We start from the raw sequence: 25,816 nt of genomic DNA, 5'->3' as shown, positions 1-25,816 counted from the left end.
GAATAAATTAAACTCTAAATATTAATGGAAAATCATTAAGAGTTCTCAGAGCATACAACATGTAAACTTAAAATTGGGTAAATGGATAAGACTCGATTTATGAGCCAAAATCTTGAACTCCTTGAAATTCACACTATTAATGGGGAAGATGTAAATCACATAACTTGATAACTAGTCGTTAAAGATCATCTACAACTTTTATCTTGAACGTTCCGTAGATTAGCAATCAGTGTGGAGGAAATTAGGTTCTCTCTTTAGCCTTGTTTGCACGTTAAAACTCTAATACGAGTTTTTCATTAATGTAACACTATATAAGTATGTGCACTGTTATAAGTAGAGAGAACCTGTTTCCTTGAAACTCATAATTATTTATCACCCATCACAATAACATCCATTAAACTGAATGTATCACACTCGGACCATATCATGTGCACTACATTAGGATATTAAAATATTCTTACTGGAGGCTACGTCTTGCATCACAGGCGAAGCTGAACTCACTGCGTCATTATGCCTATCTATATCTAGCTCATTCTTATGTAGCAACTGCTAGAAATAACATGCAAGACATATTAGGCTGCAAATATATGCATTACAACACAATACATGGTTTAGAACTTTAATGTCAAACATCGATACTTAACAAAACTAATAACGACGTTTACGTAAAATTATGTGAGCACCAGATTGAGGTTGAAGAGTTGTGTACGTTAAAGGATCATGAGCATAGGATGAAGAGAGCTCGAAGGTGAAGTGTTGTAAGATCATTGATAAGGCCAGTTTTGCTTCCATCATAGCAAAATTTTGGCCAATGCAAATCCGCGGACCAGCGCCAAAAGGGAAGTATGTGAATCTGTTGTTTGTTGCCTTTGAAACTCCTCCTGAAAACCTCTCTGGTTTGAACTCATCTGCATCGTCACCCCACAATTCTTTGTCATGGTGAACAAGAACTATGGGGACATAGACGTCGACTCCAGCTGGTAATGATAATTTCCCAAGTTGTGTTGTATTGTGAGTGATTCTAGACACCTCAACACCCGGTGGGTATAATCTCAGAACTTCCAGTAAGATCATGGTCACCTAGGGCATATTATAGGTGCAACTAATTATTTCATGTAAGCGATATAAAACATTCAAATTACAAGTTTATACATATAATTAGTTTACAAGAAAACATTAGACACTTACAACATGTAGGTGCATTAGCGCATCAAAGGTTGGTGTGTTATTGCTTCCAATAACCTGCAAGACTTCTTCTCTTGCTCGATTTTGCCAATTCTGATTGTGGCTTAGTAAAACCATTGCCCAAACAAGCAATGCTGCAGTGGTCTCTTGCCCGACAAAGTAAAACAGCTTACACTCCTCAATCACTTCTTCAATACTCATTCCAAGGTTTTTGTTGTTCCCAAGTTCCTTAATTTCATTGGAGTTGGACTCCAAAAGCATACGCAATAAATCATCTTTATTAATATCGTCACCTGCCTTAATCGTTCGTTCTCTTTTGTTTATAATATCCATGATTAACACTCTTATCTCTCTACTAATTTCCTTCATCCTCTTGTTCATTTTTGATGGTAGAAACCTGCACAAATGAAGAACTTATTACAATAGTAGTAAATTTTTTTCTTTTCCAATAAAAAAGTTTTTTACCTCCATCCTGGGATATAGACACTTGTTGCGCTTCTCAAAAGTGTTGCACCAATTCTCGCTTGCTCTTTCAGCAGTTGGAATATTTTCTTTCCCTCTTCATAGCTACTTCCAAATGCAGCTCGAGAAATCACATCCCCTGCCAAACTCTGAAGCCAAGGCCACACATCCAACTCAAATAAACCCTCGTTGGCGACCAAGTTCTCCCAAGTGTCAATCATCTCGTTACAACTTTGGTAAAATATCGGTACCATAAACTGCAATGAGAAAAATTATTAATTATCACTTTATCACCAATATATATATAGATCTCCAAGAATTGTTCATAGTGTTGGATTATATGAACAATGAAAAACGACAGGGAGGCTAGTTACTTATAAAATACACACAATTGTTAATTAGATCTCCAGGAATTGTTCATGCAAAAAAGGAACAGAAGAAAACGAAAGCTCAAGAAACTTGAATGCATGTTGGAAATATACAGTACAATACCTTTAACTTCTCTAAATGGAATGCTGGGTTGATAATCTTTCTGTGTTTCGTCCATTTCTCACCATCAATATTTACGAGTCCCTGTGAAAGTACCTTTGTAATTGGATTACTAAGTGGCTTCCGAAAATCATCATATCTGTGTAAGACATCCCTCAAATCTTCTGGATTCAAAATGTTCACCCTCAGGGTGGGCCCCATCCAAATAAAAGAATTCTTACCTGCAAATTTTAGTTTTTGTTTAATTAACTAATCCATGTCATGTTTAACTTATACAGAGTACTACACATGCATGGTGATATGAATGTAATCAACTATTTGGCATACGGTGAGAGTTCACAATACATATATATTTGACAAATAAGACTTAACATACCGTAGGTGATCACCGTCTGGTGGAGAAAAGGGAGGATGTGCGGCACTATATCATGTGAGAGGTGGTTCATGGGTTTGGATCTTACTTGTTTGTGGATCATGGAGATTTCTTTCAAGTCTCCAAACAAAAGTCTGTAGGAGTTGCCTGCCAAGCCTTGTTGCCTCAGGTATCTTTCTAATTTCTTTGGCCTAAACCACACCCAATTCAGCAAACTCCATGCCCATGCTACGATGCTAACCAAAACAACAGTCAGAGCAACACTGCCCAGCGAGGCTTCCATTAACCTGTGGCGAGAAAGAGAGGGGAAAGTAAAGAGAGAGATGCAGTTTTGGTGATGAGGAACTTGTTTGAATGGGGTGGAAAATGCTTGCTTCCTGTAAGCACCTTATATCCAGTCTTGATTCACATGTAAAACGATGGTGGTACGTAAGAGGATGGCTTGGTGTCAGTTTGCATGGAGGTGTAGGGATCCAAGTGGCATTTGCACGTCTATGTTTTTTTAGTGTGCTGGGTATATGACCCGATAATACAAAGTGTAATAATACAATTGATTAAAAACTAAAAATAAAAAAATAAAAAAAAATTAAAAGAAAACCACCAACCAATAGCATTAAGACACTTAATGTATCGGTTCATGTTTCCGATATACTGAAAAATCTCTTTGATTTAGGACAAATTTAATGGTTGGCACATCATAATGATGCGTTAATAACCGAAATTTTTTTATAACATGGATAAGGATAAAATTGATGTCGCAATTTTAGAATATATTAATAAAAAGTAAATAAACACACGTGCTATAATTTTAGTGAAATCATAACATCGTATGGTGATGATTTGGAGACATCAAAATTTTTTTCCAAATAATTCGTATGCATCAACAAATGTGCAATTTATTATGATGATACGGCTTTATATCAAAATCATCGATTGATTTTCACATGCAAGGATGGCTAAATAGTCTCCAAATTAAATAATTTTGTGCAATAATGATCTTTAGATGATGATAAAAATAAATAAATAAATAAATAATTTGAATATGATGTTTGTACGATAAAGATACGTTAATCTCAAGTGGAGGGGCAAATACGTTCCCCCATAGAAAGGTCACATATTTTTCAAAAATGCTCTACACTAAATTCATCTATACTACAAAAATAAAGACTCGAACTTTGAATGTAAAGAAAGAGAGTACGCTCCGCTAACTAGCTTGACTAAACCTACATTTGCACCAAAATTGGTACTCTTATCTTTCTATTATGCATAGACTCAAATTGCAATTATTCCTCGCTATTATCAATTTAGTTAGTTTTATTCATATAGCATGAATAAATTATTTGAAAAAAAAGGCAACTAAAACATAACCTGAACACTAAATCACTGTAAAGAAAGAACTTAAATTTTTTTAAGACATTTATTGAAATATCTTTGCTATGCTTTCTCTCATGTTAGGATACATGGATACATAGTACAGTTCTACATTCATCTGGAAAATCGCACACAGCTCATTACAGCAAAGGCAATAGGCATGGAAAAATCTTTCAGCCCAACTATGAAATAAGCAAACATAATACAAAATGGAGGCAACAAAATAATCTCTTTCAACTTTGGGGTTCCAACACCGGGCTTTGACATTGTTCAAGAATTATGTTACAGATGTTCATGGTCCGTGCATCGAGGAGACAGTGATTCCACAATTTGAGCATAAATAATCTCCAACACCTGCCAAAGTGAGTTGTCGTTTGAGATTCACAAATTCTAATCAAAAGCACAGCATGATAATGCTACATTTTCCTCCAAGGCAATACGTAAAGCATCCAGTGCTTGAGATGACAAATTATCTTATTCTCATATAACAGACAGTCAGATGATACTAGATGCTTTCCGGATGGCTTTCGCTAGATAGGGGCTGGATAGGGGCAGGAATGATGCAGAGACAAAATCACTTTATACAGAAACTGTTCAATACTGAAGGTGAAGTCCCTAAACTTCAGACCAAAGAAGGGGTCTGACCAAAAAAATCTTGAGGGCAAAGATTGAAAATAGTTAAATACTTAAACGCTTATTTGAACGCCACTGTACATATAGTCCCTAGTGGTGCGTTTGAAAGAGGGACTTTTTAAGTTCATGGAACTTAGGCTTTAATTTGTTAGGAATGGATTAGAAAAATTAGATAGAGGGGATTGTAAATGACTAGATGACACGCCCCAACCCATATATCCAAATGACACCTGAATGGCACGTGCTAGCTGCCATTCCAAAGTGACGAAAGCCATGGATATACGAATTTACGAGAACATGAAGGGACATGTAATCCAAAAGTCATGCAAAAAACAACATTCAAAAAGAATATGCAAACATTAAGAGGCAATAGTAGCAATAATCCAAAAGGTGAGTGGACCATAATTTATACTAATACTAATAATACGAAAACCGATTTCATTTTGAACATATTAACCCCTTGTTTTGAAAACTCATATAATACTACATATAAGTTTTTCTAAAACTCTACATGCCAAAAATATTCATAGCAATAAAATCATCTCTAAGGTGGTATCGAAACGCCCGAAGGCAAAACCCAAGAATCTCATAAATCAAAACAATGGTAATATCGTCGCCCGAAGGTAAATCCATAAAACCTTTGTAAATCACATCATTAATGTACTCAACTAGGGGTATCATAGTCACCTGAAGGGATAACCTGTCCATCACCTGAAGGTGAAGCTGTACGACACTGAGTTACGCCAGTGAAGAAACATGGTAGGCCCCATCACCCGAAGGTGAAGTTGTACGACTCTGGGTTACGCTAGAGAAGAAACATATACATAACACATTGACACTAGTCGTGGCCAGTGAAGCTGTACGACACTAGTTTTGCCAGTGAAGCTGGGGGTATGTCATAAATATCCTTAATTGTGTCCTATGACCATAAATGTCTACATACCCGTGTTGTGTGTATGTGCTGTATGATAACCCACTAGATAAGCACCGAAAACATATCTCAAAATCTCATATCAAATTCGGAGCTCAAAAGCTCAAAGCCTCATCTCATAAATCCAAAAAAATCATAATCGTAAATCCGTAGAATTTTATATAAGAAAATCCAATAATTCATAACCTTTAGTAAAACGTAAATTCGATAAATCATAAATATTTTGTAAAAGCAATTTAAATAAATCATAAACTCTCTGTAAAACATAATATAAAACATACTCAATTCATGAAATATGAAATGCATGCAAGCATAATATTTTATAAAAAAAACATGCAATTTGAGAAGGGGTCCACTCACAAGTATTCCGCTACCGGAGAGCTGCTCGAACTAGGGAGAACCGGATCACTTCCAATCGTTGCACCTAAACACAAATGGAGACCATTTACTAAATCTCTACTGAAACGATAGAATTTGGGAAAATGAACAGTGGATTCGGATTCGGCACGTTGAAAAACCTAAGGAGGGACCTTGGGTTCCATCACGCAGTGGCAACCTAAGAGGCCACGAGCCACCACACACACCGCCACACACTGAGTTGAGTCGTTGGAAAATTCGCCAGTGTCGTCGTGGTCACCACTGTGGACGACGGCGGAGCACAGTACCTCAAACAGAGGTGCGTGTGCTCCACGTGCCGGCCATGACAACTCTCCACGGACGGACCTTAGAAACTAGGATTAGGTCCAGGTCGAGTCAGATCTGGGCTTTGGGTTGCTGGGTTGGGCCGGTTGTTGGATTGGGCTTAGTAGTTGGGTTGGATCCGGGTTAGGGTTTAAGGGCCAAGGATTTGGGCTGGGTTATTGGATTGGGTTTTTGGGTTGTGGGTCGGGTCAACTCGGTTTCAGGCCATGGGTTTGGCCGAAATCTGGGCAGAGTTTCTAGAGCTCTGCTTCAGCTCATTTCTTCACCATTTTCAACATTCTAACTATAGAAATGAAGCTTAGAATGAGAAGATGAGATTCATACCATTTTGGAGCTGTGTCGTGGTTGGAAATGGCCAAGAAGGTGACGGTTCTCATCGGAATCTAGGGAAAGTTTCCCCCGAGTTATTTCCCATGTCAAATCACGTGTACAACTCACATTGAAGCTCAGAAATTAAACATTTTAATGAAATGAGGCGGAAGGAAAGGACCTCGAGGCTTACCTTGGTCGTGAATGAAAGAAACTCACCGGGAAATGTAATGAACAATGCAGCAGCACTGTGCAATGTACAGCTTCAAGCTTTGGTTTGATTTCGTGATCTATGATCCTAGGTTTTAGGGAGAGATAGAAGATTAGGGAACGGTGGTCGAAATCTGGTTGTGATGGTGATGACTGTGCTTTGCCGAAGAAGGAGAGAGAGATGAGAAGAGAGAGAGAAAGAGAAAGAAGTCACATGAGGGGAAGAAAAGGGCACCCCAGAAATGGGGGGAAATTGCCACTTGTCAACCAAGGAGAGGCCCAAAGCGGAGAAATATCTTCAATTGTGAAATTATCAAAATGCCTTTAACATTCAAAAATTCGTAGAAGCTTCGTTTTAGCTTCAAATCCGATTTTGTTCGTGCCTATGTGTTCATATCGGCGACTGCTATAGAAATAAAATAAAATAAAATTTTCTACATGTCAACAGACAAAAGTCAATGGAAGTCAACATTTTCATCATTCATGTGACAGATTATGTGTCATCACTAGGGTTTAGGGTATTATTTCATTACATGTCACAAGTCATCATCCAAAAAATACCCGCGAGGGTAGTATTGAATTTGGCAATACACAACCCAAACATGTGACGCATTTTGATTGGTCCAAACACTTGCAAAACTTAGGCGGCAGCACTTGATAAGGTCATGTGTTTAAAAATGAATTAATTTGACATCCGAGTTTGCATCTAAGTTTCATCAACGCAACTCAACCCAAGTCAACTACAAGTCCAACTCAAACCAAGTCAACAATATAAACCCTAAACGCAACATGTCAACAAGTATTCATATAAACATACACCAAGCCTAAACAAAACTTCATAAATTTTGAAAAAATTAGTTCATTCATAAATTTAAACAAGTTTTAATCAACACAACTCAACCAAGTTAAAAATATAACTCCATCTGGACCAAATTTAACAATATAAAACCTAAACACAACTTTCAACAAGCATTCATAAACCTATATCAATCTCAAATTTCAACAAACTTCATCAAGTATGAATAATTAACCATGAATGCTAAATTAATTTTTTGTTTTTTTTTTTTTTTAAAAGATGAACATAAATAAAAGTTTACTTACTAGGGTTCCAAAATTTTAAAGTCACCAAATCAACAACCCGAAATTTCAAAGTGACTTTAAGGGAAGGAACTATGACGTCGATTTGGCGGAAGCAAGTTTGTCATCGATTTGAAGGAAGCAAGTAGGCAATTGTTTTGGAGGAAGTAAGTAGGCCGTCATTCCTCAGCACAAACTGCAAACGAATCAAGGTGCGTCTTTTGTGTCAAAAGAGTTTGAAACGAAGTATGCCACTGTCGATTCGAAGACGCGGTGTGGAAGACGCCGTCAGAGACGTTGTGTGAAACTCGAACGAAATTTTTTTAATTCGCATGGAAGTGTTGGGCAGAGGGAGATGACAAGGTAAACTCACGGGGAAGTTACAAATTCAATTTTTTGTAACTATTGTCCAGTTCTGTTGACCAATAATTAATGGATCATTTATGACCTGGTTTCACGCTAAGCTCAATTGGCTTATGTGAGCCGTTTAGATAAAATTCAATAGTTCATGTTGGTCCAAACAGATAGTCCGCACACACAAGTCTGCACAAGAGAATTTGCAAACTTCAGCTTCATGGTAGTAAAAATCGGATCAGTGGCTGAGCCACATGGGGGCCATGATAGTCCCGGACCCATTCTGCAGCTCGTACCATATAGCATATAGCACGTTGTTTTACAAAACTGTTATAACACATCAAGTATATCCAAACTGCATGAAGGATCAATTTATGTTGAAAGAAAACTATTTCTGTTATAAATTAAGGTCTATTGTGTTAACAGTGTGGCCGCCATGCGTTCAACAATTAGTTTTATATGCCTATGGTATAATTTTCTCAATACTAATTAAACTCATAAAAACTCTATGGGTGTGTTTGTTTGAGCTCGCTAGCTTTCGCTGGCTTGGACTGGATTATGTAGTAATCTAGTCCCATGTTTGTTGACAGTTCGGGACTAAGTTTAATGAGATTAGAAGAGACTCGCGGGGACTAACTCCCTCGCTAGCAAACCCGTCGAGAACCATGGGATTAGCGGGGACTAACTCCTTTGCGTCTTCCGCTGCTTCTATGTTCACAAACGCTGAGAGCCATCATCATTCCCCTTTGCCAATTCCCCCTTCCCCTCTTCCTCTCTCCTCGCTTTCTTCTCTTTCTGCTCCGCCGAGATCCGAGCTCGGCTCGAACTTGGCCGCGACGACGACAGTTGCTCCATCCTGATGGTACTGTAGTTTTGCTACTGCGACGACGACTCAGTAGCAGTCGACTTCTCCTGCATTGAAGATATTCTAAGCACGCTTGGGAATCGCTGCAGGCCGGTTCCGCCGCTCCAAAGACTTGCGGCTCCAATTGAATCCACAGAATTGGAAAGCTCCCCCCAGTTGGAATCTTGCACTGAACAAAAACCAGAGAAACCAAGCTCGATTCTTCATTTTGCAGAATTTTTTTGGCAATTAATCAGAAAAAAAAAAGGAAAGGGAAGGAGAGTGTGGGACGGAGAGAACGAGGGAGATAAAGAGGGAGAAAAGAATGGAGGCTTCCAGAGAGAGGGAGAGTATTATTAGAATAAAAAAGATAGAATTAATTAATATAATATTATTAGATATGAATTAAAAAAATATAATATTGTAGTTTGTTATTATCCTTCTTTTTAGTCTGACACTGCACCAAACGCTTCATTAAGTCAGTCCAGCTTAGTCTAGTCTAAGCCAGTCTAGCTTAGTCCCTAAAGCTAATCCAGTCCGAGATAGTCCGGTGCAACAAACGCACCCTATAGGTTCATCCTTTTCTTTATAAAGACCCATGCCAATGTAAGCATTATGTATTTTTTTATTTTTTTTCACTTAACATTAGAAGGACTTAGTTCGACTCATATGAATAGCGAGTTCGATATTAAATTATTGTTATGAACTCAAACTTTCATCCCTTAGTGTAAAATAAGGTTGTATCAAAATAATTATTCATGCCAGTACAAAAACTCTCTAAATTTCCTCCCTTACATTTTGTTTAATGATGGCCTAGGGAGGCCCAAAGGTCTTAGGTCCATTCGGTACACCCTATTTCGATGCTGACATCGTCACACATGGTGGTCCTTCACCTATTTCGATGCCGACATCATCACACATGATGGCGGCGAGGTGTACCGACCTCGGAGATGTTACGGGTGCCCTCAAGATGCCCTAATCCAATGAGATTCTTTGGGTAATCTCTTGGATTCCAGTCGTCATAGACAACCCCGCCATCACGGGAAGGCGACTTCTGGCATCATGTTGACTAGCTAGTCCTCACAGATGTAGGGTTTTCTCGGTTTATGCCGTAAAAAAAAACGACGTGTTGTCTAGGCCAGGGCTAGGGTTTGGTGACTTTGGCTCGTTGCTTGGCGCGCTCATCGTGTCGCCATGGGGTGCGTCTTCCAGCTGCTGCTACTACGGATTTTAGGGTTTTTGAAATAAAAAATGTTATTCTTACCATCTCTCAAATAAAAATGAGACTCAAATGCATTGGTAGATCTTATCTCTATTAGAGAGATGGTACAATTAGATGGTAAATGTAATATTACTCTTTTGAAATCCTTTGTTTATTCTTTTTTTGATATACCCACGCATACATCAACAAGCAATTTGCATATAACGAAACATAGTAATATTAGTATACAAAGCATGAAATAAAAATAAAAATCAAAGGGATTAGGTTTAGAGTTGCTTCTTTTTTTTTTTTTTTTTTGAACGAATAATATTATCTACACTAAAGGGGAGGAGATGGGTTTAGATTCACAATAGGCTAGCAATAATATTGTTTAAATTCGTATTTGGTGAAAATCGAACTTAAAACCTCTCACACTTACAAGTAACACAAGTCATAAAGGATTTGATCTCTTCAAACACCTAATGAATTCCTATTTCTAATTTACACAGTCGCATTCCTATAATAACACTGTTTACAACACACATGATAATACATCCTTCATAAAGTAAAAAAAGGAAAAGACCCAGACGAAAAGTTCTTATAAACTTTACTTGTGTCAGGCCAAACCAAAGTGAGAAATCATTTTAAATACTCACGTATGAAATTGTTCATCAAAGATCACTCCACGCGACGTTTGAGTATATACACATACAGTAAAGTTGCCGATAGATACACTATCAGAAATTGCCATTTGCAACGAATTTTACCCGATAGATTGTTGTCGGGCAAAACATAAGGCGACGAAATCTCTCTCTCCTTTTTTTTTTTTTTTTTTTTTTTTTTTTTTTTTAATTTTTGGTGATATGTAATCCAAATCACCAATCATGAAAGCTGGTACAGAATAAATTAAACTCTAAATATTAATGGAAAATATAAGAGTTCTCAGAGCATACAACATGTAAACTTAGAAGGATTTTTATCACAAATGGTCCCTGAAATTAAAAATCAATCAATATAGTATCTGAAAATAGGCGTCGCAAAACTATATGGTCATTTTGTCACAATTCTGTTAAGTACTGATGTGGCATATAAATGGGCCCCACAAAATTTATAGGTTTTTATCACAAATAGTTCCTAAATTGATCCACACCATCAAGATGGTCCTTGAAATTGATCCACATCATTAATATGGTCCCTGAAATTGAAAATCAATCAATGTAGTCCTTGAAAATATGTGTTACAAATCAATATGATCATTCCGCCACAATTCTATAAAAAAATTTGTTATGTGTTGATGTGGGTTTAATAATTAATTAAAAAATTGTCTAAATACCCTTTTGCACAATGGAGTTTTTTTTTCTTCTTATAGTAGGGCCTACTCCGAAGAGAGATCCATTCCATAAATTCTCAAAGGCACAAGGCTTAACCAAGGCCTAAGAGGGGGTGTGGAAATAGTTTTCAACCAACAATGGGCACACCTCGGTTATAACCTCAATATCTTAAGGCAAACCTCATCGTTCTTTGCATCACCAGACCAACAAAGAAGCGTGAACAAGCTTTCCAAGATTAAGGTTGTGAAGATGTTGATTGCCTAAATGTTAACGGTGATGTTCCAGTAGTCGTTGCTAATGGGCCAAGCCATCACCAAAGTTGATCTCGATCCAGGTTCAATTTGGTGAAGGGTGTCGAAATGTGTAAAGATGAGTGTATTGAGATTTCTTTTAGAGAATAGAGAACGAATGAGGTAGAGAAATGTGGACTGTGATCGGAGGTGATTGCAAGATTGGATTTTTGAGTTGACAATTTTTTATTAACTATTAAATTATTAAGCATATTTCTAATTTTTTTTTTAAATTTAATTAGACTTGTGTGACCCATTTATGTGTCGCATCAGCACATAACAATAATATAATAGAAGGACTACATTGATTTGAGACACTTACTTGTTGGACTACATTGATCAATTTTCAAATTCAAGAACCATTTTGATGTCGCGAGTCAATTTCAGGACCATTTTGATATCGTGGATCAATTTCAAGGATCATTTGTGAGGAGAAAAAAAAACTTATGGGGCCCATTTATGTGCCACATCAGCACTTAACATAATTATAACGGAATGACCATATTGATTTGCAACACATATTTTCAAAAACTATATTGATTGATTTTCAATTTCAAAGACTATCTTGATGGCGAGGGTTAATTTCATGGACTATTTGTAATAAAAACCAACTTAAAATTGGGTAAAGTCATAAGACTCAATTTATGAGCCAAAATCTTGAACTCCATGATATTCACACAATTAATGGGGAAGACGTAAATCACATAACTTGATAACTAGTCGTTAAATATCATCTACAACCTTTATCTTGAACGTTATGTAGATGAGTATGTGCACCCTAATACGTGTTTTTCATTAATGTAACACTATATGGGTATGTGCACTGTTATAGGTAAAGAGAACCTGTTTCCTTGAAACTCATAGTTATTTATTACCCATCACAATAATATCCATTAAACTGAATATATCACACTTGGACCATATCATGTGCACCACATTAGGCTATTAAAATGTTCTTACTGGAGGCTACGTCTTGCATCACAGGCGAAGCTGAACTCACTGCGTCACTATGACTATCTATATCTAGCTCATTCTTATGTAGCAGCTTCTAGAAATAACATGCAAGACATATTAGGCGGCAAAGTTTTATTTAGAGAAAATACATGCATTACAACACAATACATGGTTTAGAACTTTAAACATCGATACTTAACAAAACTAATAACGACGTTTACGTAAAATGATGTGAGCACCAGATTGAGGTTGAAGAGTTGCGTATGTTGAAGGATCATGAGCATAGGATGAAGAGAGCTCGAAGGTGAAGTGTTGTAAGATCAATGATAAGGCCAGTTTTGCTTCCATCATAGCAAAATTTTGGCCAATGCAAATCCGCGGACCAGCGCCAAAGGGGAAGTATGTGAATCTGTTGTTTGTTGCATTTGAAACTCCTCCTGAAAACCTCTCTGGTTTGAACTCATCTGCATCGTCACCCCACAATTCTTTGTCATGGTGAACAAGAAGTATGGGTACATAGACGTCGACTCCAGCTGGTAATGATAATTTCCCAAGTTGTGTTTTCTTGTGAGTGATTCTAGACACCTCAACACCCGGTGGGTATAATCTCAGAACTTCCAGTAAGATCATGGTCACCTAGGGCATATTATAGGTGTAGCTAATTATTTCATGTGAGCGATATAAAACATTCAAATTATACATATAATTAGTTTACATGAAAACATTAGACACTTACAACACGTAGGTGCATTAGCTCATCAAAGGTTGGTGTGTTATTGCTCATCGTAGGTGCATTAGATGATGATAACAAAAATAAAAAAATAAAAAGAACAATTCAAATATGATGTTTGTACGATAAAGATACATTAATCTCAAATGAAGAGATAAATAGGTTCCCCCATAGAAAGGAGACATTTTTTAAAAAATGTTCTACACAATTCATCTATACTACAAAAATAGAGACTCGAACTTTGAATGTAAAGAAAGAGAACACGCTCCTCTAACCAACTTGATTAAACCTAAGTCTGCACCAAAATTGGTACTCTTATCTTTCTATTATGCATAGACTCAAATTGCAATTATTCCTCGTTATTATCAATTTAGTTAGTTTTATTCATATAGCATGAATAAATTATTTGAAAAAATAAAAGGCAAGTAAAACATAACCTGAACACTAAATCACTGTAAAGAAAGAACTTACAATTTTTTAAGACATTTATTGAAATACCTTTGCTATGTTTTCTCTCATGTTAGGATACATGGATACAATAGTACAGTTCTACATTCATCTGGAAAATGGCATATAGCTCATTACAACAATGGCAATAGGCATGGAAAAATCCTTCAGCCCAACTATGAAATAAGCAAACATAATACAAAATGGAGGCAACAAAATAATCTCCTTCAACTTTGGTGTTCCGACGCCGGGCTTTGACATTGTTCAAGAATTATGTTACAGTTGTTCATGGTCCGTGCGTCAAGGAGACCATGATTCCACAATTTGAGCATAAACAATCTCCAACACCTGCCAAAGTGAGTCGTTTGAGATTCAGAAATTCTAATCAAAAGCACAGCATGATAATGCTACATTTCCCTCCAAGGCAATACGTAAAGCATCCAGTGCGTGAGAAGACAAATTATCTTATTCTCATATAACAGAGTCAGATGATATTAGGTGCTTTCCGAATGGCTTTCGCTGGATAGGCGCAGGAATGATGCAAGGGCAAAATCACTTTATACAGCAACTGTGCAATACTGAAGGTGAAGTCCTTAAACTTAAGGCAAAGAAAGGGTCTGACCAAAAAAATCTTGAGGGCAAAGAGTGAAAACAGTTAAATACTTAAACTAGGTCCTTATTTGAACGCCATTGTACATATAGTCCTTAATGGTGCGTTTGAATGAGGGACTTTTAAGTTCATGGAACTTAGGCTTTAATTTGTTAGGAATGCATTACAAAAATTAGATAGAGGGGGTTGTAAATTAATAGATGCAATAAATTCGAGGGAACTAACAATATGAGTGCAATTAGTACCATATCAGAGCGGGGGATTTGACAAGATCTTGCCCGTGCAATCTCGAAAATGCCTCGCACCCCCAAGGAATATGACCATCAGCCAATACCCTGCCAACATTACACAAAATATTTCACATAAAGAATCAAGAGAAAAATAATGTTCTTCCACATAAGAAAATGAGCTTGTCCCTTTTTCTTTTGGTCCGGTGCTTGTCCATCATTGAGCATTATTAGTGCAAATGAAGAGACCTACCAAAAGTGCCCCTTGATATCCAAGTCCAACAGTTGTAATTGAAAGAATTGAGAAGTGTAGAGAAATTACTGTTGCTTCCTCACGAAGGAGTTCCACATATGCATCATTTTCTTCTCATCTTTAGTCACATCAACGAAATCATCAAGCATCTACAATAGAGTAAAATATCACTTATTCATTTGCTGGATGCCACGTCAATGTAAAGTGGTGCTAACATATTCCCAAACAAGCTCCCATATGTTCAGCGCAGATCCATGAGTGCACGGGAATACAAAGAACTTAAAACAAGTCCAGATGGCAAGAAAATCTATTCCTCAATGGCTCAATCAGCCATTAATAAAGGTCAAGTCTGACCAAAAATTAGTTGCCTAAGAAACATATGCTATTGCACAAGAGAGAGGAGGTTTAGTTTTATACCCTTCGATCTTCAAGATCAGCAACATCATCATCAACCTCATCCTCACTATCCTGATCTGACAAAACTTGTTCCAACATCATTGGCTTCAAGCATAAAAATAATAATTAGAAATACACTGCCGCATATTCTAAGCAATAGTGTCATTTAAATATATGAACCAAAAAGAAACTAAACTGGTGACACCTGTCGGCCTCTGGAGCTAGCAACTGAGCAAGCGGCTAATATAGCAACTTTTACAGACTTATGATTATACTAGTATGTAGTCATACCATAGTAGTTACAGACTTATGATACAAGTGTAAGTACTAAGGGAAAGAATAATTTACTGCAACACTGTTAAGAATTCGTGCTAAAGAAAAGAAATAATAATATGGTGTGTCAGGCCATAAAATCAGACTGGACTCTCGTTCATACACCATGGAAAGAAAAATTGGCAAATTCACAATGGCTTCCATATATGACTACTTCATGATTAATGGTAACTGAAAATTTCACTCCAGAATAAAGCTCAAGTGGTATTGGATGATACATTATCACATGAGTTGTTCTCTCACCTGGGCCCTATGTGAGTGAAAGAACTTTCGCTTCCGCAGGAGGGCACAGCTGAAAATTTAGAGAAAACTTCTAGATAAAAACCTTATTCATATGTGGCTACATGCAAGATTAATAATCGACATGCAAAAGTATCTATGAAAAATACCACAGCATTTGCTTAAAAACCACATTTAACATAATTGAAAACTAGGCATAAAAACTGCTGATCAATTGGCAAGTGAAACACAGCCTGTCCACACATGATCAGTTCTGAGGGTGTGCGTGCATGCGTGTGTGTTTGTGTGTGTGTGTGTGTGTGTAGATTTGACAAGTTAACATCAGAGTAGCATGGGAGCAACGGTTAGCATCCATCTATTAAGGTGAATTCACGTGCATGCACAAGCTCAACAGAGCTATACACATCCTAAAAGTTGTTTTAACAAGTTTTGTTGAACCAGTCCTTTTGGTTTCAGGAAAATAGGAACTGAACCGAAGCAAATAACCAGTTCAGGTCAGTTTAAGTCAGTTGCTTCAAATGGTTCAGATTCAGCTGGTTGTTGGACAGCGCTACCTGAATTTTGTTAGTTTTATTAAGTTCACATGATAAAGTAAGAATGAGTAGCCATGCATCCAAGTAACATACATGTATCTTTTTTATTATAAATATATGATGGATCTAAGCACACATGAAGCCTTAGATTGGTAGCTGAATACCAGGTAAAACCTCATACATTTGACTTTGATGAGACAGATCCGCCCATAAGTAATTACACTGCACTATTTCATGAGAGAGAGAGAGAGGGAGAGAGAAAGAGAGAGAGATACTTTCTAGGGTCCGGGCGCTCAACAGATAACTTTCTTGTCTTTGCAAACAGAAGCATTGCAGGAGGTGCAAAATTGTTTCCCGATACTGATTGAACACAACCAGGATCACCATATGACTGGGGTGTGGAGCTTGAAACCCCTGCAACAGTAAAAAGCTGGGTGAAACAAATTGCAGAGACAGCAACACCATCCGTAACATTCTGCAAATTACTCCTACCCGATATTCTAGCCTTATCACCTCTACTAGAATGAGCATCTGAGCAAAGAATTTGAGTGTTTGACGACAATATCCGGAAAAGGAGCGCATTAAGAGATATTAGTTCAATCTGCCTAAAAGAATAATAGACTAAAAAATTCTTTTCAGACATCAGGTAAAGAAAAAAAATACAATGCAATGGGTTAACTCATTATGTTCAGCTCAAAGTACAAATAAGAAACGTTAACTAGATGTGTTAGAAACATCTCGCAGGGTCATTTCTAATAGGATCCTAAACAAGGATGGCTATTTGTGGCAAGAAAATAGCTATTTATCATTTTGCTCCAAAGCAAGTCTAATAGAAACATTGTTCAATTATTCAGGCCTAATTTAAGTAAATTTTCATAGAAAATAATATTCGTGGGATGCTTAGTAGGCACCTGAAGGAGGTTACTACATAGGTCTCCAGGAGATCAATGATATTTCATCTGCAGTCTGGAGCTGGAAATTTCATGTTGCAGGATATGTTCAGATTCACTATGTCAGGAACACTTTGGGTTCCTAACAATAATCCAATCAACTAGATCAAGACACGCAAGAGGATTGGTTGATCCATAATTTTTGGACCAGACACATTTTGCAAGGAGTTAATACACAATTTACTTATTCATGTCAAGTTTTCTCCATTACTAAGATATATCTTTTCCATATAATTCCAGAGGAAAGAGTTCTTAGCTAAAAGACAATTTGAATCTTTGACACAGTTCAAAAAAGCCTGATTTGTTTCATATTTTTGGTCATTTTTGTTTGTCTTGCCTCCATTGATTTTAAAACAACAAACACCCACCCAAAATATAATATTGAAAAATACATATAAAGGGGGAAAAGCGGAGCTTCAGCACCTTATACTTTCTCAAAATTTTAAAAGTAATCGATCATATAGTCAATTCAGATAGTTTATGTGAACATGAGAAAAGAACATGTACCATCAGCCTTGTCCAGAAGCTCACAGAGTCCTGCAGGCAACTCAGACTCAAAGACGTGAGGATGAACATGCTTTGCATTTTGATATAGGCTCTTGGGTCTTCTGCGTCTAAGTGGCTTTGAGCTGGAAAATGTATGAGCTTACTCCTTTCGGTTTAAGGCATTCGTATATCTCAAAAAAATGACCCAAGTTTAAAGAAATTATTAGGCACAACTATGGCCCAAGAAAGAAGAGAAAACTTACCAAAAGGAGAATGCTTGTAACTTAGGATCAACACCACCAGCAACAATCTGAAAAGAAAAAAAATAAGATCTAAATTTCTGCAGCTAGTTATCAGGGATTTGTTTATGCTTTTTCTTTTGTACCACTACCATCCATTTGTGTAGAAAAAATGTATTCTCAAGGTTAGCTACAATTCCTAAATTGGCCTAATAGTCGTTTCATCTGTCATCTTCAGCAGCCAACATCATCTTTACTATTTCAACATGTATATCCGAAGAAACTAGAAAAATTATATCATGATGAAATATGTCGTAATCTAATTCCAAATTTAACATAGGAGAAACTAATGATCGAGACAGCTAACTTTTATGGAATTTGCATAATACCTCAGGCAACGATATATACAGTGTAAATATCAATTTTTCTGAATGGATATGGGATATGGTTGCTAATACTTAATACAGAACTTGATCGCTGAGAAATGGTACTTTTGCTCTATAATGCAAAAAAGACGTAAAATGATAATAAAATAATACATACCTCTGATCTCCAATTATTAGTTTTCACAGACACATTTACAGCTTGATACTCTTCGGTTACCTATAAATACTTATCAGTTTAGTAGCCATTGGTCTACCCTAATTAAATGAATATAATCCCACTAAGATTCTCACAGAATACTAACCCAAAATTCAAAGTTGAAGAGATCATGTGATGAGAACAAATGATGTCTCAGACCCTACAAAAAAGATTGAATAGATTCTGAGCATCAGTCATAAATTCACTAGCTACTGGTTTATTTTAAGATTGCTATACTCCTACTTTTCCCATAATCTTAAGCTATTAGATCAATTCTATGTATGGAACCTAAAAGCTTAAGTTGTTGGGGTGTGAAGTAATTTATTATCCCAACACAATAACACACAGATTTTCAGCAGAAAGTTGCACCTTGAAGCTTGCACACCTAACCAAGCAAAATGGACAAGAAAAGTCTTCAGTTACTGCAAGATGAACAAACAATTATTTCACAAACAACAGAATGTGTAGTCATTGGTATGCAAAAATATCTTAATTGGTTAAAGAATGTGAGGAAGATGAAAAGAAAAAACATATTCATTGAAATACAAAAATATAGTTTTCATTTTTTATGGACAAGGAAATGCAAGTATGGAATAAAATTACCAATTTTCATATTCTAACTTTAAGATGCCAACTTGTCCCATAACGAAAATACCATATTAGAAGTTGCCAAGAATTATAGGAAATCATTAGTACCTTCTGTCCTTTGCAATGTATTGTTGTAGTATCTATAATTAAAAATCACATTTCCTGCCCTTAACCTGTACAAGACAAGTCACAAATATTTAAGCATATCCCCAAGAGCTCAAACACAGACATATATACATACAGATCCAAAAATAAAATCCTCATGAACAATCTGCTGAGATCAAATGGATTTTGTACTCTCGATGAATAGCACCACAAATCACCCATTTGCATGCAAGAAAGTGAAGCATGCGAAGTTTTTTGGGAGTATATCCAAATTAAGTTCATATCGTTTATTCTTATGGGAAATTACCAAGAGACAAATGATCAACTATTTCAATTTAGACTGAAACAAGAAAATTATAAAATACAAGTAGGGACCCAAAAACTAAGTTTATTAATGATCAAACAAAACAGTATCCAATAACAACAATTTCAGGGAAGCAAAAAGGTAGGAAGAAATAAACAGAATGACGTAGACAAATTTACTTGATGAGAGATGATAATTACCGAATGATATGAGGCAATGATGAAGAAGGAATGTCGCTACATATGTATGTACTATTATAAGGAGATTTTTCCCTCGCACCAAACTCCTCTGCAGAAATGGTGACCTGCACTAGCTGAGAAATGACCTTTGAAGGGCCCAAACAACCAAAAGTAACAGATATTCATCAGCAACAGTTGCCAAGAAAAGAATGTTGAATACACGTACATGTATGTCCCATGCCTAGAGGGGGGGGAGAGAGAGAGAGGTGAGATTCAAATTATTGATCTAAGAAGAAAACACCGAAAAAAACATACAACAGTTTCAGGATTAGGGGGAGTTGCAATCATAAGGCACTTGTCCTCATTTAAACAGCTCAACTGCAATAGGGAAAAAACTATATCAACTGAGAGTGGAAAAAAGGAGGTCTACAATTTATACAGGTCCAGTCACAAACAAGAGATTAGAAAAAACCTAAAGTATTTTGACAGCTAAAATGTCAAAAGGTTTAGCACATTGTTAACCAGGAACTCTTAGTCAAGAAAAATTGCAAATAGTTAATCAATAGTCAGGGTGCTGATGCCATACCTTCAAGAAGCAAGAGCGCATGTCAATCGTTGAAATCATCTCAGCTCTCTGTCCCAAACCAAAATTAGGAGAATTCTCCCAAGAGATATAAAGTAATTCAAGTGGTATCTTGTTCCATAGACAATATCCTCCTGCATTTGCTGTCAAGCAAAATTGATGGTGAATTTAGAACCAAAAAAAAAAATAGAACTGATTTGGGCAATCAATCTCATAAGAAAGAAGATTAAACTCGGTAAAATAATTCTCAATATTACAAGTAACAAAGAATACTTCATCTTTCACTCCACATATATTAGTGTGAAGAGACAAAGGCATGACATAAAGGCCTCGTTTGATAGAGAGGATTAGCTTGGATAGGACTATTCACTATATTGAAGGCATTTTGAAGGGAGAAATGGATGACAACTTCCCTATTTTGTCCAAATGAAAATTACTCATGAAGAAAAGTTGTCCCTTTTAATCCTACCATTTTTGTGGGGACAAGTAGGGATATCTTTTCTTCATGAGTGACCTTCAACTTGGACAAAATATGGAAGATCTCATCCATTTCTTCCTCAAATTGCCTTCAATGTAGTGAATAGTACTATCCAAGTTAGTCCTCCCTATCAAACGAGACCAAAGTATACTCGTTCTATCTTATTTTTAAAGTTGATAAAATATATCAGAAATTTAAAATTTTAGGGACTTGCAAATGGGTCATATACTTAAACATCTGGTCTCTACATATGCTAATGTGCCTGCATCATGTAGAACTTAAAGTTTACTAAAGAAATCCAAATTGCAAAATTATGTCAGACCTGTCACAGTTTTAAATTTTAATCTGTTAAAGAACATATCAAAATTCAAACATGTGATAGAACTTAGCAAGTAAAGCTTTAACTTACAAGGGAAAAAAGACATATCCACAGGACCCTTGGATAAATTGATTCCACGAAATGGGTTTTGAGCTCCCACTACAATGAACTAATATATGAGCCCAAACATTTCGATGACATTCCACATAAAAAACGCTTCCATACCAACAAAATTTCACAACGTACCAAAGCTGACGAGCAAGATTGCAAGGGAGCCAGATTTAGCCTCCAATGTTAGCTTATTAATGTCTGGCAGAATAAAATTTGCTTGCAGTTGACTACTCCCATCAACCCCAGTGGAATTACTTAACATGCAAGCTCGACTGAATCGATATGTAGAAGAATACTTGTTCATACATTCCAAGACAGAACTCTTATCAGATACATGTAGATGAAACCACAACAAAGCAACACGTTGATCAACAATTCTAAAACTAAAAACATGCATATACATACCTCTGGAACCGCAACATCAGGAACTAGTCTAGCCAAAAACACATACAAGGGAAAGAGATTCTGGGTTTGTAGACCTTCCATCTCATTCATCGAAATGGAAACCGTCATTTGTATCCTGAATTTCAACCAACACCAACCCAGTCAGGAGAAAAAAACAAAAAAACAAAAAAAACAAACTAGCACACACATTGTACCGAACAGAAGTTAAAATTTGATTGCTGCCATTACCTCCTTTTGTGTTTGGCCTCTATTTTGTAGCTCAAACATCTCTGAAGAAACGCTGGCTACATTCGAAAAATGAACACAAACCCATTATAAATTGGCAACCAAAGTATAAATCTTCGATTTCATTGTCACATATATGCAGATAATTAGGCTAAACAATACGAAAAAAAGTAGTACATTTCTAATAGCGCGGCGTTGGAGAATGTTGTAGAACTCGACAGGCTTGCAATAGACAGAGAGGCTCTCCTCCGCCGCAATTTCTTCCTCCGACGACATCCGCACCCGCTCCTCCTGCCGGCACATGTTACCGCCGCCGCTGCTCCTCGCGTGCCTGCAACCAAAGATTCAAATTTTTTCGCAGAAAGTCGCAGCAAAAAAGGAGTGAGAGAGAACCCAGATGAGAAAACGAGAGCTTACGGAGCCAGGAGGAAGAATTGGAGCTGAAGACGAAGAGATTGGGTGGAGGTTTCGGGTCTGCAATTCTTCTTCTGGCTTTTGGGTTCTTCGCGGTGCTCTTTTCCTCATCGAAAATCACGAACGCGTGCTTGCTCTCTTCCACCGGATTCTCTCACTCATATTCTCTGCGTTACGCTGCCAATTTTACTGCAGCTTTGGCTCATTTTTCAGACCAAAAATTATATAAATACTCCTTTGTCCTTTTTTTTCGAAGCATTTTTTTAGCTTAATTTTGAAATAAAAATGATAACCACACACACTCGCACACTACAACGAACGTTAAATTTGATTTCCACAAATACTTAGATATTTGACTTTCAATTTTAATCATATATTTCCCGTATAGAGTCACACACTTTAAATAATAACAACGAACGTTATATTTGATTCCATAAATACTTAGATATTTTATTTTCAATTTCAGTCATTCATTTCTCGTGTCGTCAAATATACAGTCCCACACTTTAAATGATAAGAACAGACGTTTTATTTCTACAAATACTTAGATATTTTACCTTCAATTTTAGTCTCTTATTCTCTGTTTAGTTAAACGAATCGCACAATTTAAATGATAACAACGAACATTAAATTTGATTTCCACAAATATTTTGATATTTTACTTTCGATTTTAGTCATTTGTTCTTTGTATCATTAAACACACAGTCACACACATTAAATGATAACAACAAATGTTAGATTTGATTCCACAAATATTTAGATATTTTATTTTCAATTTTAGTCATTTGTCTCTCATGTCATTAAATATACAGTCCTACACTTTAAATGATAACAACGAACACTAAATTTGATTTCCACAAGTATTTAAATATTTTATTTTTAATTTCAATCATATGTTTTTCTTATCATTAAATGCTATGTATATATTAAAGAATAATTTACGAATGTGATTAAAATATGTGCATAAGAGAAAACAAATGTGTACTAACAAAAGTATTCCATATCTTTTTTAAGTAATTCACATTTTTTTTCTTAAATTCCCTTTATAAGGGCTAGTTTAGGACTACTATGTTTTTTTTTCAAAAAACTGTTTTTGCTATGCTTTAAAAATAATCAGCTGCAAAATAAAGTATATTAGCATTTGGTTAACTATATTTTAAAAGTGTTGTGAGTTTGACAAGCAGTATAAAAGCGTTTAATAAATTTAAAGGTAAAAGTGATATAATCGCACATAATGACAAAATGGACATGGTAGTGGTGGAGGCGACGACAACAGTGGGGGGATGGTGGTGGTAATAGTGGTGGTGGTGGTGGTGCTAATAGTGGGATGTGGTGGTTCGACTGCAGAGGTAACAATGGTGGTAGGAACGGTTGTAGCACCAGTGATTGCGGTTGTAGTTGTGTTGGCAGTGATGACGGTTGCAGTTATAGTGGTGGTAGTGGTGGTTGTGGTTGTGGTTGTGGTGGTAGTGGTGGCGGTTTTGGTTATGGTGGTGGTGGCGGCGGTGGTGGAGGCAGCAGTGGTGACAATGGTGGTAGTTTCGATTGTGGTTGTGGTCACATTGGTGGAGGTTATGGTTATGGTGGTGGTTGTAGCAACATTAATGGTGGTGGTAGACGATAGCGATCACTTTATTCTCTAAGAGATAAAATGTGTGTGGATGGCTAAATATGTCATTTTCAAAAAAGTTATGAAAGTATTACAGTAATTGAAAATATTTATAGTGGCTCAACTCAGCTTTTTATTAAAGAATCTTTTAAAAACAACGTACAAGCTACTTTTAAAAGTTGTTATTTGGAAGCTATTGCTTGTAAAATAAGCAGGATATTTTATGTTTACCAAACATTTATTTACTACTTAACTTTAAAGGGAAGCAGTTTCTGGTGAAAAGAAAGCAATACCAAATGGGACCCAAGTATTACTAGACTTTCTTTACCCCTTTTTGTCTTGAGTTTCCGTCTCATAGTTGCATCATCTAACCAAATCATAAATAGATATTCGGTTCACGTGTCCAAACCACCTTAACCGATTTTAAACCTAGAATTAGATTCCAAAAGTAAAATCCTCCTACATCTCGATGAATTCCACTTCACAAATCACAAGTCTTTGAAGCCATTTCGAACATTGAGAATTTTTCATATAAGTCTCCTTTCTAATCAAAAGATCAGCAGTATAAAATAGTCATCTTCTGCAAGACCTCACCATTCGTTAACTAAAACCTTGCTACTTCAATCTCATCTGGATTTCCCCCGAATGCCCTCATGCAGATAGTTTTGATTTATGACGATAAACAAATGGAACAAAATCCGGTGCATACCATGGAAGCTCTGAGCAGGTGATCCCCTGAGCAACTCTATTACCATTTCCCACCCGTAACAACAACTGTGAAGAACCAGCGTCGATTTGCTCAAATTATCAAAAGCAGGCAGAGAACAACCCTTCAAGAAAGATGAAGTAATAAACAACAGCTGGGAAGAACCAGCGTCTTCCACGCCTTCGTTTCTTTCAATCTGTCCAGCTATGAAGGGATTAAAAACTATGATCCTAGATGTATTTTTCACCACTTCCCCCTTCCTCTCTACAAATGGGGAACATGACAACATGAATCTTGCTTGATTTTTAGACTTCGAAACCATTTTTAACCTGATGCATTTTAGAAAACATTGTCGGGTTACAACCACAGTTATAACTTGGAAAAACACTAGCAAAATATATATTTACATGCATATGTACTACCACATCTTTTTTCTTTGTTTAATACAAGCAACACTGGCAATGGAAAATTGACCTCGAACATTTGTACAAAGGTGAATGCTTTTAACCAAATTGAGTTACAAGTTGTTTACTCATACTAACACATCTATTGATAAACTAAAGTAGTGAAAATTTGCTAGTCTACCATTGTAAACAATGTATTTTTTTTCTTTTTCAATGTATATTTTCAATTGATTACTTTTGATTCTAAACCTTAAAGCGGCATTAGTTGATAATAAGATCACTTTTACTCTTGTAAGAAGAGTCTTGTTCGAACTTGAGATATACTCCAACAGATGAAACAGAAATACCGATTGATCAAGAACTATTTAGTTAGAAATTAAGAATCAATTATTGTTTGCAAGTCTTCTTTTTTTTTTTTTTTTTAAAGAAAACCAGATATATTAAAACTTAAATAATGTTCATAATCTGACTGAAGAACTATTTAGTTAGAAATTAAGAATCAATTATTGTTTGCAAGTCTTTTTTTTTTTTTTTTTAAAGAAAACCAGATATATTAAAACTTAAATAATGTTCATAATCTGACTGATTAATTAAACAAAACTTGTTCAAAACGATGACACAAAAAGTACAAAACAACGACTACA

The 25,816-nt window shown here is 36.2% G+C and overlaps 3 protein-coding genes across 7 annotated transcripts; all 3 read right to left on the bottom strand.

Moving 5' to 3' along the window:
• Nucleotides 1-648: 648 nt before the first annotated feature.
• Nucleotides 649-2,792, bottom strand: LOC137741478 (cytochrome P450 CYP72A219-like). The gene is made up of 5 exons (XM_068481183.1): nucleotides 2,513-2,792; nucleotides 2,140-2,357; nucleotides 1,651-1,904; nucleotides 1,189-1,582; nucleotides 649-1,080 (listed from the first exon to the last, which is right to left on the bottom strand). The coding sequence occupies exons 1-5, from the start codon at nucleotides 2,790-2,792 to the stop codon at nucleotides 649-651; spliced, it is 1,578 nt and encodes a 525-aa protein (XP_068337284.1).
• A 6,180-nt stretch (nucleotides 2,793-8,972) lies between these two features.
• On the bottom strand, nucleotides 8,973-13,346 carry LOC137741865 (cytochrome P450 72A225-like). The gene is made up of 2 exons (XM_068481571.1): nucleotides 12,956-13,346; nucleotides 8,973-9,130 (listed from the first exon to the last, which is right to left on the bottom strand). Exons 1-2 carry the CDS (start codon nucleotides 13,344-13,346, stop codon nucleotides 8,973-8,975), a joined length of 549 nt encoding a protein of 182 aa, XP_068337672.1.
• A 567-nt stretch (nucleotides 13,347-13,913) lies between these two features.
• Nucleotides 13,914-22,649, bottom strand: LOC137741992 (polycomb group protein EMBRYONIC FLOWER 2-like). Of its 5 annotated transcripts, XM_068481714.1 has the most exons (22): nucleotides 22,457-22,649; nucleotides 22,217-22,370; nucleotides 22,043-22,098; nucleotides 21,815-21,929; nucleotides 21,545-21,704; nucleotides 21,389-21,457; nucleotides 20,505-20,644; nucleotides 20,234-20,296; nucleotides 19,940-20,064; nucleotides 19,439-19,503; nucleotides 19,112-19,164; nucleotides 18,849-18,902; nucleotides 18,704-18,763; nucleotides 18,185-18,231; nucleotides 17,943-18,064; nucleotides 16,978-17,016; nucleotides 16,761-16,899; nucleotides 15,956-16,004; nucleotides 15,401-15,484; nucleotides 15,053-15,132; nucleotides 14,749-14,838; nucleotides 13,914-14,241 (listed from the first exon to the last, which is right to left on the bottom strand). In XM_068481714.1, exons 2-22 carry the CDS (start codon nucleotides 22,340-22,342, stop codon nucleotides 14,121-14,123), a joined length of 1,857 nt encoding a protein of 618 aa, XP_068337815.1. In that variant the 5' UTR covers nucleotides 22,343-22,370; nucleotides 22,457-22,649; the 3' UTR covers nucleotides 13,914-14,120. The 5 variants fall into 5 exon arrangements, with proteins under 5 accessions (XP_068337815.1, XP_068337813.1, XP_068337817.1 ...); XM_068481712.1 differs by having other exon boundaries at nucleotides 16,761-17,016; XM_068481716.1 differs by lacking the exon at nucleotides 16,978-17,016.
• Between the last annotated feature and the right edge of the window lie 3,167 nt (nucleotides 22,650-25,816).

Source organism: Pyrus communis, chromosome 8 (assembly GCF_963583255.1).
Source record: "Pyrus communis chromosome 8, drPyrComm1.1, whole genome shotgun sequence".
Classification (NCBI taxonomy): Eukaryota; Viridiplantae; Streptophyta; class Magnoliopsida; order Rosales; family Rosaceae; genus Pyrus; species Pyrus communis.
The sequence above is the reverse complement of the archived record's forward strand: the minus strand, read 5'-3'. Positions and strand labels throughout refer to the sequence as shown.